This window comes from Ambystoma mexicanum, chromosome 2p (genome assembly GCF_040938575.1).
Source record: "Ambystoma mexicanum isolate Mex_15411 chromosome 2p, UKY_AmexF1_1, whole genome shotgun sequence".
Taxonomy (NCBI): domain Eukaryota; kingdom Metazoa; phylum Chordata; class Amphibia; order Caudata; family Ambystomatidae; genus Ambystoma; species Ambystoma mexicanum.
In genome coordinates, this window is record NC_090923.1 from 473,523,706 (window position 1) to 473,536,240 (window position 12,535).

The 12,535-nt window shown below is 48.0% G+C and overlaps 1 protein-coding gene across 7 annotated transcripts in view; it reads left to right on the forward strand.

Annotated features, from left to right (window-relative positions):
- Positions 1–12,535, forward strand: part of LOC138566485 (cyclin-dependent kinase 17-like) — a 1,557,968-nt gene that overhangs the window by 1,233,878 nt on the left and 311,555 nt on the right. For all 7 annotated transcript variants that reach the window (XM_069643847.1, XM_069643850.1, XM_069643846.1 and 4 more), the window contains one exon: positions 2,195–2,300. In XM_069643847.1, the coding sequence (XP_069499948.1) occupies positions 2,195–2,300 (106 nt within the window). The remainder of the gene's footprint in view (positions 1–2,194; positions 2,301–12,535) is intronic.

Consider the following 12,535-nt stretch of genomic DNA (forward strand, 5'->3'; position numbering starts at 1 on the left):
AGTGCAGGCAATCAGCCTGCACCCCTGGTGAAAACACAACTAAATTACTGCTGCCCCAGTCAACTACCTAAAGCCAAAATACACACCCTTAAAATGTGGGGCTTAAAAAGCCAGCCTGTCCTAGGAGCCATATGTGCTACCATAGGACCATATCCTCAAAAAGGGATTCAATGGCATGGGAATTTCAGTAGAAGTTCCTCTGCCCACAAAAAAGCCAGAGATCTTTAAAGCCCAATGAAAAAAGCAAAACCTGTAGGGGTCCCCGAAAAGGGAATTCTGCCGGAACCAATTGGTTACACACCTCACACACATACTGCATAATAAATGGTGTGCATTGTGAGACAGTCATGGTATCACGAGAGACGACACAGACAGCAGAACTCAAGTTTCAATTTATTAAAATGTCAGATGGTGTAAGGCCTAAGGGAAGTCTGTGTCTGTAAACCCAAATCAAAAATCTGTGTCAAAACCTATGCTTGCATTTACATCTAGAAATAAACATGGTGTGCGTTTTTTCTTAACCAAAAAAATAGTGTTCAAAAGTAAAGTCTCTGCTTTCAGCTAAAGTCCTTCTTGGGCTTTCTATTTCAGGCTCAATACAGTTCCAATAGCTGTTTCTCATTAATATTCAACCAGGCCTTGAGGTTCCCTTCCCCAAGTTAAATATGGTCTAGTTCACACAAAAGGATGAGCTTGAGGTTCCCTTCCCCAAGACAACACTTCTGAGATCCTTTCCCAAGATTTCAATGCAGTTCTTATTCTAATGTCACTTGCTCAATGTTCACTATAAGAGGTCGACGGGTTAATTTGATCCACCTTCTGGCTTGGTTTACCAGTTAGTTCATGGTGGCTTACTTACAATATCCTTTGCTGGTCATCATTTAGGGCTCCCTGGTCTTGGCGCAGTTATTAGACCACACGGTCCACCCATCGCAGATCAAGCAACCAGGAACCCATGCTTCTGCTTGGCTTGATTCAGGATGTCTGTGATCTTCACAGTAGAGAGCTCTTTGGTCTAGGCGCAGTCAGACCGCACAGTTCACCCATTACAGGTCGCACAACCATAAGTCTCCCCCTTAGATTTGTTTGGCCTTTCACAGGCTCTTCTGGTTTTGGCTTCGGATTTTCAACACTTGGCTTTCTTTTTGGCTAGTTGTAACCCTTTTCTGCATCAGTCTTTGCTTTGCCACAAGTTCATGTTCACAATGTTGCTGATATAAAATGTTCCATTTGTTATGCCGGTTTAACTTCCAAATGTTCGTTTGGTATTCAATATCAGTTGTTCTTAGTCAAATAGCAGTTTCCATTCAATTCGGCATTCAATATTGTTCGCATTCGCTTGTGCTTATGTACTGTTATTTGCCTTCGGTCCCATGGGAGTTCTCTGGCTTCCCGTGTCCTCTGACACTCACCGGCTCTTTTCGTCTCCCCAGTGGTGGTTCCTGCTGCTTCCGCTAACCTCTGCAATAGTCGGGAAACAAACCTCTTATGCTCTGCTCACTCGCAGGGCATGTCCTTGCACATGCCGGCTTCCAGTTCCTCCAAAGAGCACAGACCGTGTTCTCTCTGCTCCTTTCTGCAGCTGTCTGCCCGCCTTCCATTTTGAAGGCTCCCAGTCCTGCAAACGCTACACGACCCGTTCTCCCCGGGTCCAGCCGGTCATCTGGGAATATTGCTGGTCTTCATACTTCCTTGTCTCGCTCCAAACCGGTGGTTGCCTCTCCTTTCTTTATACACCTGAGCCCTATTATTCTGCAAAAGATTCCTGGGGAGTGGCTGTGAGAGTGCCTTCTGGTTTCTCACAGTATACCAAAGTCCAATAGCCAAATCAGGCGTAGTTTAGCTAATCATTGTGTATGCAAGACCTGTTCTTAATCAATTGAATCCTTTTGTGTTCTTCAAAGCTAATAAATGGAATGGTCTTATACAACATATGACTTTACATTGTATGATCTGGGCGGATCATACTAATATACAAGGTAATCTATGTGTGCTTTCAGAATTCCATAATGCTAAAATGTAATGTGTATTGATCTTCCATCCTTATCAGGCATTAAAGGACATGGGAACACTGAATCTGCTTCTGATGAACTATACATATTTGTAACTTGGGCTTTGTCTATATCTGGTGAAAGTGTATCTATAAAATGTTAAACCAATTATTTGTGACTTATGTCATGCTTATTATCTGCAGGGACCCCTACAGAAGAGACCTGGCCAGCACTGTCCACTAATGAAGAGTTTAAATCCTATAACTTTCCTAAATACCGACCAGAGCCTCTTGTAAACCACTCTCCTAGGTAAGAGGTGTGTGTTTGTAACTCCGGTGCAGTTTGCCCTTTTCATTTTTCAACTGACAGCACCAGTATGTAGACTTATAATCACTTGCCATGTATCCTCTGATTTAAATGGAAGGCATTTAATATTTGTCCATACTTTCACACAACTATTGCTACTGTTTACGTATTTTCATATGAAAGATTTTTGTATTCATGTGATTTTAACCATGTACTTTTCTTTTTTTATTAAAAATGTTTATTTTGAACCAAGGCAAGGTGACAACAGTAGAAAGTCATTGAAACATGTAAAACAGCACCCTAAATCCCCCCTAGGCCCCCTCCCGCCTCCCTCCATGGCCCTTAGTGTGGGAACGCTTCCCGTAAGTTTGTGTTCTACTTTGCCTGCTTCGATTATGCTTCCCCTTTCAGGAGGCGCCGTGGTCTCTCAAGGCTCGCCAGACATCGGTGGGCTTGTAGGTCACTGCAGGGAATTTCTGGTCATATTCCAGCACGGGGGCCCAGATTTTCTGGAAGCGGTGGAGGGTTCCGGCCTTTGCTGCTGTTACTTTCTCCGTGATCAAACTGCCCCATATTTCCCCCCACCATTGGATCATCGAGGGGCCGTCGGGTGCTTTCCAGAAGTGGGCAGTCACTATTTTCCCAGCCAGGAGGCATTGAGTTAGTAGTTTGGCTTTGTTTCCAGATCGCCGGTAGATCCCTGGAATCGGGGCCCCCAAGAGGACGGGGGAGCCCCCCAGGCTTAAGGGGGAGCATTGTCTGGGTGATCTGTTCAATGGCCGCTAAGCATAGTTTCCAAAACTGTTGGATCCTGGGGCATGCCCACCACATGTGGAAAAAGGAGCCCGGTCGGTCGCACCCTCTCCAGCATAAGTGGTCGAAGGAGTGATTCATGTGATGGAGCCTGAGGGGGAGTAGTACCAGTGCAGCAGGATTTTGTGCGTGCATTCTCTGTTGGTGACACAAGCGGATGACGTATGTGTTCGTGTCCAGATGTCCATCCAAGCTTGGTCTTCCACCGGGTGTCCCAAGTCAGCCTTCCACTGGGCCATAACCCGGATCTTTGAGGCCAGGAAGTCCCCCAGAAATAGTCTATATAGAGTGGATATCCTGCCCTGGGTTGGGACGTCCTTGAGGATTAGTTCGAGGGCAGTGAGAGAGCATGTGGCTGCTTGGAGAGTTTGTGGATGGGAACACCAGTGGAGTAGCTGGAAGTATGTGAATCTGTCTCTTTCTTGAAGTTGAAACCTCTCCTTACATTGTTCAAAGGTGCGGGGGAGGATGCCCTCATCCAGAGTTTCGAAGCCTCCCACTATCCAGTTCTGGAAATTTCGGGGGTTCACCAGGGTGAGAAAGTTGCATTATGAAATATTGGGGATAGGGGGCTCATTGCCCTTGGGATTACCTTGCGCTTCAGTGCCCAGTCCCAGGTAGTTAGCGTGTGTTTAGTCACCAGCAGAAGACCCTCCCCACATTCTCAGAGAGGGGGCGGGATGTGCAGAAGAAATCGGAGAGGGAGCCTTGATTGCTAGACACTAGTTCACCCATCTAGGGCGGTCAGAGGTTATTTGCCATGCGCGCTAGTTGCGCTGCCACCCTGTAGGTCGGGGACCCACAGTCTTGCGTCCCCTAGTAATGACCTTTGGGGGATTCTGGCTTTTTTACCACTCCAGATAACCCAGAGCATCTTCCTCTGTAAAATCGCGGAGGGCGGGTTTTGGGATTGCCACCGGGAGGGACAAGCGGGCGTAAGGAAATCTTGGTAGAAGGTTCATTTTGCAGGCCGTTATGCGTCCCATCAGTGAGATTTCCTGGGTTGCCCAGCGTTACAAGTCGCCTTCCAATTCCCTGAAGAGCCGGGGGAAGTTGACCTGAAATGTGTCCCTTGGGTTTGCAGGTATCTGGACCCTTAGATAGGGGATGGCCTTCCTCTTACATGCGATTGGACACATCGGGACCAGTGGCTCCTGATCCTCCGGGGAGAGACCTATGCCCAGAACCACAGATTTGTTGAAGTTAATGGCCAAGCCTGTGACCTCTCCGTAGCTGGTTATGTCAGATAGGGCATGTTGTAATGAGGAGCGGGCTCCCGAGATCGTCGGCAACACGTCATCTGCATACAGGGCAATTTTATGCTGGGATAGAGTGACCTGGGGGCCCTTGATGTGGCTATTCCGTCTGATCCTTTGGGGCGAAAGGTTCCATGATAAGGGCGAATGGCAATGGGGGTAAGGGGCAGCCCTGTCTGGTTCCGCAGGTCAGGGAGATTGTGGCGGAGAGTGAGCCATTGATCCCAAGAAGCGTTTTTGGCGCTTTATAGCCAAATCCAAAGGCCTCCAGGGTAAGATGCATGAAGGACCAGTCCACCCTGTCAAACGCCTTGGTGGCATCTAGATCCATCAACAACAGCCCCTGGGAGTTCCGGGTGGCTAAATCAACCAGATTCAGGGCTCTGCTCACGTTGTCGCCTGCAGATCTGTTTAGGATAAAGCCTGTCTGGTCGGGGTGAATTATGTCAGGTAGGATGCGTGGTAGGCGGTTGGCAAGAATTTTGGAGTATAGGTTGGCGTCAATGTTCAGGAGGGCTATTGGCCTATAGGAGGCCGGGTCCCTCTGCCCTTTCCCTGGTTTGGGTAGGGGAATGGTAGTAGATTCTTGCATTGAGGGGGTCCGTCCCCATCTCCCTGAAGGAATTGAGTACCACCAGGGGGGGGGGGGACCAGCTGGGGTTTGAACTTTTTGTAGAACCTTGTGGAAAATCTGTCGGGGCCTGGAATTTAAGGGACTTAATGGCTTCCTCGACCACCTCACCTGTAATCGGGGCCTTGGTTGAGTCGTGCAGTCGGGCGAGGGCCACTTCCCATAGGTAATCTTTGTTTATTCTGGTCCCGCAGGGGCGCCGTCATTATTTGGATCAAGTGGTCCGCCGCCAACTGTTTTTTTGATTCTGCATATTGAATCACCCACTGTGGGTCTCGGAGGCCGATGATAGTGCTGCTACGTTTTGCTTTAGCTAATTTAGCTACCAGCAGCTTGTTTGCCTTATTGTTCTTGGCATAATAGAATTGTTTGGCTTTGACCATGAGTTGTGCTGTGTGTTCAGCGTAGTGGGCCTCTAGCTTTTTCCTGGCGATGCCGATGGCTCGCTGCGTCTTGGGAGACCAGTCTTTTTTCTTGTGAATTTCTTCCGCTGCTTTAAGTTCTTCCTCAAGGACTAGGCGGGCCTGGTGCCTGTTGCGATGAAATGCCACTCCATGTGCTATTAATTCTCCCTAGATCACCGCTTTCAGGGCATCCCAGGTGTTTGCGAGGGAGGTATCTTCTACTGGATTTTCTCTGAAAAAGTTTTTGATCGCTCTTGCGGTCTTGTCCCTTAGCAGCATTTCATTAAGAATTGGATCATACAGCGTCCATCTGGGAGGAGAATTGGGCTTAGGCACATGTGCTCGGATCTCCATGGTTACTGGGGCGCGGTCTGACAGGATTTGAGGAACGATGGCTACCTCCTCGGTGTAGGTGAGCAGCTGGGTGGATGTCAGGGGGAGGTCAATCCTTGAGAAGGTTCGGTGAACATAGGAATAGAAATAGTAGTCCTTCTCGGAGGGGTGGAGCACCTGCCACAAGTCCACTTCCAGTGATCTGAATAGGCGTAGAAGGCTGAGCGCCTGAGTGAAATCTCCAAGGGTGGGAGAGTGAATTTATCTAACGTAGGGTCTGGTACTCCGTTAAAGTCTCCCCCAATTATGACTTGGCTTTCTATGAAGTGGGATAGGGAGGCGCCCAGTGAGTCATAGAAGGCTGCTTGCCCAGAGTTGGGGGAATATGTTGAAGCAAAGGTGTACAGGTCTCCCGACAATAGGCATTTCACTGCCACGAATCGGCCTTCCGGGCAAGTTTTTGTTTCCAGGACCTGGGGGTTCAGGCCCTTCCTGAAAAGGATTGCTGTACCGCCTTTCTTAGAGCTCCCTGAGGCTAAAAGCTGAAGCGGGAAAAGTCTAGAGCGGAGCCGTCAAGAGTGTGAATTAACCGCCATTTCGGGGGTATGCTAGAAGCTGGTCACCCTGCTCTTGGGGTTTTAACACGCGCTCCCAATGAGTGGGGGGCGTAACTTTAACAGGTGGGGGGGCCGACATTGTAGGTGTGACCATTCCCCAGGCTAACGGGTCCAATCATGTAGGTACAAGTAGAGCGGAATTCCAAGGACTCGTAGATGGAATGTGCCTTGGAAATGGGCATGGGCCGTGGGTAGGGCCTGTTGCATTGGTTGTGATCATTCGTGGCTGGGTCAGGGTTGGTAAGGTTCCTCTGCGGAGGTGCTAAGAAGTCGGTGCAGAGCATGGGGCGAAGCTCCACAGGTTACAGTTCTGTACCCAGTTACTTTGTCCTGCTGCTTCTCGGGACCTTTGACCATGAGGAATCTCTTGGCTTTAGGAGCGAGGCAATTGCCTGGCCTGTAGTATCCTCCGATCCTGGTGAAGTAGCCTCATTGGGCAAGGAAGGGGGTGCATGATTTTGTCAGTGTCTTCAAGGTCGCCAATTCTGCGTAGAGTGCCGTTGTATGAAAACTGTAGGGCAGTCGGGAATAGCCATCTGTAACAAATCTGTTGCTCCTGCAGAAAGAGCGTCAAGGGTCGGAGGGATTTCCTCTTCTGGAGGTTAAGTAGAGGGAGATCTTGATAGATCTGGAGAGGTGAACCCTGGAAGGAAAGCTCATCCCGTGAAGGGCTGATTGCTGAGATTGCCTCCTTTGTGGTGAAGAAATGTACTCTTGTTATGACATTCGGAGGGAGGTCTGAGCCCACCTCATGGGCGCAACCTGTGGGTGCGATCCAGGAGGAGTTGTGGTTTGTACAGCTGTGGGAGCAGGGATTGGAAGACGTCCCCCACATATTCCGCCAGGTCCTTGTCTATAACGGAGGATGGGATCCCACGAATTCGGAGGTTGTTTCGCCATGCTCTATTTTCCAGATCCTCTTGTTTGAACTCGAGGATTTCGCACTTGTCCTGTAAGGTTCTGATCGAACGTTGGACTTCCCCCAGTGTGACCGCATGATCTTGGGAGCGGTCATTGATCTCCCCCAGCCTTTGTTCCATTTCATTCACCCTTTGATCGGTTTGTTCTAGCTTAATGGTGAGCTCCGTCATGCAGGATCTGAATTGGGACTTATTGGCCATAAAAGCCTGTATGTCCTCTTTGGTGGCCACTGCGTCTCTATCCTCCTGGGCTTTTTGTGGGGTAAGCTTGTGGGGGTCGAGTTTTTTTCTCCTGTCTGTCGTCGTGAACATGGAGGCGATATCTGGGTTCTTACCAGCTTTTAACCATGTACTATTCTAAAGTAATAATTTTACACCTGATGGCTCGATCTTTCAACAAGTAATTGATGGCATGCTGGGGGAGGGGCATAATTGTAAGTGATGAATATTTAAGCACCAATAGGATGGTAACGTAGCTTGTTGACTACGGCAAATTCGCTTTTGCAGCTTCTAAATCGCTTTTGGATTACATGCTATGCGTTGCCTAACCTCTATTGGTTGGTCTGCATTGTTAAGCTTGTTTATCAAACTTAATAAGGCATCAACTGGCGCATTTGTAATAGGACCTCAATAGACTAACCTCAGTACTCCTCCTCCATAGATTGTTTTTGCTGCCCTTGCTTGGCCAGGGAGTGGGGTGGGTTTTAGATCAAATGCCTCAAGCACAGTAATCAGTACAGGTTTTCAGCGACATTACTGGTGCAGTTATTTTAAGAATAAGAAATATGTTTTTGATAATTTGAGATCTCAAATGTCTATCCATGTTGGGACCAGAATGAAAACAAAATGTTTTAAATGGTGCCCCAATTGCAAGCAAGGGTTTTCCCAGTGCAAGCATTGGATTCCATATACTATGCAATAATACTGTATCTGCTGCCTTCTAGGGAAAACACAAAGAAAGTTCATGACCGGCCTGTAAAGGTTTGAAGCCTAGAAACGAGAAATGGTGAGAGCCCTATTCCGTTGAGATCAATAAAGCTGAAGCCTCAATATAATTGACATTGATGGGCAGAGCTGAGAAGATGAAATGGGCTTGAAGCATAATTCCTTCTGCTCAGAGAGTTAGTCAATTAAGAATTCAAAATCAGGTAGGGGATATAGGAGTTCCCATTTGGTTAAGGTCATTGGTCCTACTCATAGTGCACTTAGCCACATGGTGTAGATAAAACGAAAAGCAGCTTAAAATGACAAAAGTTAAATCAACGCTTCAGAAGACATGGGTCTCATGGGCTCACTCACTCCCCTGTTGAAACAAGCCTACAAACATGGCATTGGACAATCAATCTCAAAACAGGGACTCCGAAAATGCCCTGGAATAGTTTCCAGATCGAGTAATCGGCGTGTCGAAAGGCAACATAGCTAATCCAAGAAACAAAGCACTACAAGTATGCATGACCGCGAAAAGCATCTGCACACAGTAGGAACCCATGGCACAAAACATATAGCATGAGACCATGGTACCAAAACATACAAATAGGCTGAAGAACGGTTGCAGCTCAGGACATATTAGCGCACACACACTCCAACACAGAAGGCAGATATTTTGATTCTGACACCAACACCATGAAAATAGATAGTCTGTAGAAAAGTGATACACCTACCTTACACTGTGATTCCTATGGGTATTTGTGAGGAAAAACTGCCCAATACACAATAATGAGGTCTTAAATAACACTAGCATCTAATAAGAGAAAGGCAGAGAAGAGCAGAGGAGGAAAGATCTGCTCCTCTCTATATGATCTCAAGGATATAGGAGAGTGCAGGACAAAAACTGAAAGGTGACAATGACGGATTCCCAGAGGGAAAAGGGTATCTGCAGTATGAAGTAGAATGCACCTCAGATGATTACTACATGAGCTTACAAGACGATAGAGCCCCAAAAATCATTCACCCAAATGACAACCACCCCATCATGAGAAAAGCAGCTGTAAGCTTTAATATAAAGACTCAAGAAGAAGAGAAACACAAAATGTTCTCATCAACACACTAGACAAAGCAAAGCCTATTTCACGCTCCATACCAATTATTTCACATGTTAAAAAACAGCTTCGGCATAGCATGCAAGTTCCTGCGATGACATGCCATGCAAGATGTAATATTGAAAAATGTATAGAGTGGCAAAACAGGAATTATTTTTGGTTGAGACACACAAGGAATGGCTATCATTGTGATGGTGGCTGGGAAATATTTCTACATCTGAGGCCTCAACAGACAAAGAAAGTAGGTGCACTTGTGCCATGTGTTGAAGATGGCCAAAACATTTGCCTACAAGATGCGCATCGCCAAAGCAGCATTTGTTGCAATGCCAAATCAGATGAGATCTCCAGGGTTCAAACCCTACGTGGAATGCGGGTGTGGGATGTCTGTGTCGGACTCACACCGCATATGCCTTTGCTGCCTTGGTGAAGGCTACGACACATACGACAGCAATGTCGTGCCATTCGATGCACCCAAATGTGCATTGAGAGTGTCAAGCAAACCTTTTTCAACTTCTTCCGCAAGAAAAAAAGGTGATGAGTGGACATGTTCGAGGTCGCTGGGTGTTAACCACGGTACAGAGAAACAGTCCTCTGTCCAAAAGGACAAGAATAAGCACAGCAAAAGGTTGAGACCACCTGGCGGTTCTTCATAGCATCACTTTTGCTCATTGTCAAGATTGCCACAAGACATCCAGCCCAAAGTGCTCGACAACGGGTCTTCCCTGTTTTAAGGAAACTCTGTTCCTTTGTTAAAGAGCCAAAATGCCCTTTCCGAACACGTGCTGCCATGGCGACTATGGCGTCCTCTCCACAAACAAAACTTCCACGCTGTACGAAGGAGGAGGAGCCAAACGAGGTCGCGGCTACCCGTTATAACGCTTCCGGGTAGCCGTACTCGCTGCTTCTGATTTTCGTCTGAATCACAGCAATCTCTCGTTTCCATGTCTTGACCCCCTTGACTGCGCCTGTTCTTTTCCTGGCCTTTCACCGCAGTCTGTGTTTATTGAACTCTTTTGCTTCCTTGTTTACCTGCACTTGGATTGTTTACACGTTGCCAAATCCCGGAACGCTAATCAACCTGCCTTTGTCTACTGTTTACCTCCTGAACTGCTTTCACGTTGCCGGGCTCCGGAATGCTATTTGACCTGCCTTGCCTGCCGTTCTGTTCTGCATTACTGTCAGCACGCTGCCAAACCTCGGAACGCTATTGACCTGCTTTGCCTGCCGTTCTGTTCTGCATTGCTGTCCGCACGCTGCCAAACCTTGGAACGCTATTTGACCTACCTTGCCTGCCGTTCTGTTCTGCATTTCTGTCCGCACGCTGCCGAATCCCGGAACGTGATCTGACCTGCTCTACCTCTACTGTTCTCACCGGTCTTCCAACAAAACCTTTCTTCAACACCTCGGATTCATCACACTGGCTCCAAAGGGACAACAACCGAATTCTCTACACTGTGACATCATCATCACCTTACCTGAGTAAATCTGCATACCCAAGAGAATAGCGCACGAACTAGAGACTGACACCCTGCGCTCAGGTCGTTAGGCGTCCTCGTTTCGTCGTGACTTAGGTATAGGTTGGGTTTGCAGAGTTTTATCAGTAGTGCCTTCCCACTGTCTACCCATTGGTAAGTCTCTCTGTCTGTTATTTCTCCATCATAGAAATTCGTTATTGTCATTTATTGTCACTTCCTGAACTTGTCTTTCCCGCTCTACCTCTTGAATCTTCTGATATACAATTTTCCTCCTACAGCCCATATTCTCAGTGTACGTCAACACCCACTACAGCGTTCCTTGATCGGCTGCATTGTCTACGCTTCACGGTGTCTGTGTCCATCTCCAGCTACGACAGTAGAGCCATCCTTCGACTAATTGGTTCTTTTGTAGTTTTACTTGGAAATACAAAGGGACACATTGGTAGGAAGAACTCAACGGCTACTCTTCGAGTTCTTCTTCCAGGCCTCCTGATCACGAGTCGGACTAACTTGACACTCACAGAGGTAGAGACCAAGCACCATCGAGCAGTCAAGGACAATGTCCTCCCTACTTCCTTACATCTTCACCGTGCCCTCCTCAGCCCCGGCGCAAAGCCTCTCTCGAGTGGATTTCCGCCATTTTATCCTCTGTGCGAGACAGAATACTTTTGTTTGGGGAGGAATGGAGAAATACCACCTTGGATGGCTGGGATACTGCCTCTGCCTCCATTTTGCCTCTCAGCCTCCAGACCAGATCCCCATGCCACCAAACCTTATCCCCGCAACTTCTCCTATGGGAAGAGATCCATCAGCTTTTGGCAAAAAGGGCCTTAAAGATGTTACCCTGCACGGAACGAGGCTGGAGTTGGGCCTCTATTTACTTTCTGGTGCCAAAGGAGGACAGAGGTCAGAGACCCATCATGGATATGTGGCTTCTGAACTTGTACTTGCGTAAGGACAAGTTCCAGGTGATCACTCTGGCCAAGATACTTCTGGCCTTGGAGGTGAACACCTGGCTAGTATCCCGGAATATACAGCATGCCTACTTCCATGTGGGTATCCACAAGAAGCAAGGGGAAGTACCTGAGGTTTGAAGTGGACAACTCTCATTTCAAGTTCAAAGCCCTCCCTTTCGGCCTTTCTTCTGCACTGATGGTTTTCATGAAGCTGCTAGCAGTAGTGGCGGCTCACCTCAGGAGAGCAGGCTTTCCTGTCTTTCCCTATCTGAACGACTGACTCGTCAGAGCCTGCTCACCACATCTAGCGTTGCCACATCAGTATTGGACGTGCGGCCTATTACACGGCTTGGGCTTCTCCCTGAAATCTCTGGTTTCACGGCCCCAGTCCCTCCGATTTATCGGTGCGGTCCTGAACAATTGCCTGGGTCGGGGGTTCCCACCCGAGGACAGAGTGGCAAACATTTTCAAGATGGTCCAGGCTTTCCAACCTCAGACGGCAGTTTCAACCTCTGCTTTTCTATGCTTGATGGGTCCCATTGAATCCTGCATCTTGGTAGTGCCAAAAGCCTGTCTGCGCATGAGGTTGCTACATTGGCTTCTGAGCTCACCGCGGTCCCAGTTTCTGGGACAACTTTGGACCTTCCACTGGTGTCGAAGAGTGTGGTCCATGAAGGACCACCTGCTGAAGGGGTCACCTTTTGTCAACCTTGGCGACAAGTGACTCTAGTCGCTGTGAGGAACCGGAGGGCATCCTCCCATCTACTCCTCTTGGGTCTTCCTCTCAGCCTTGG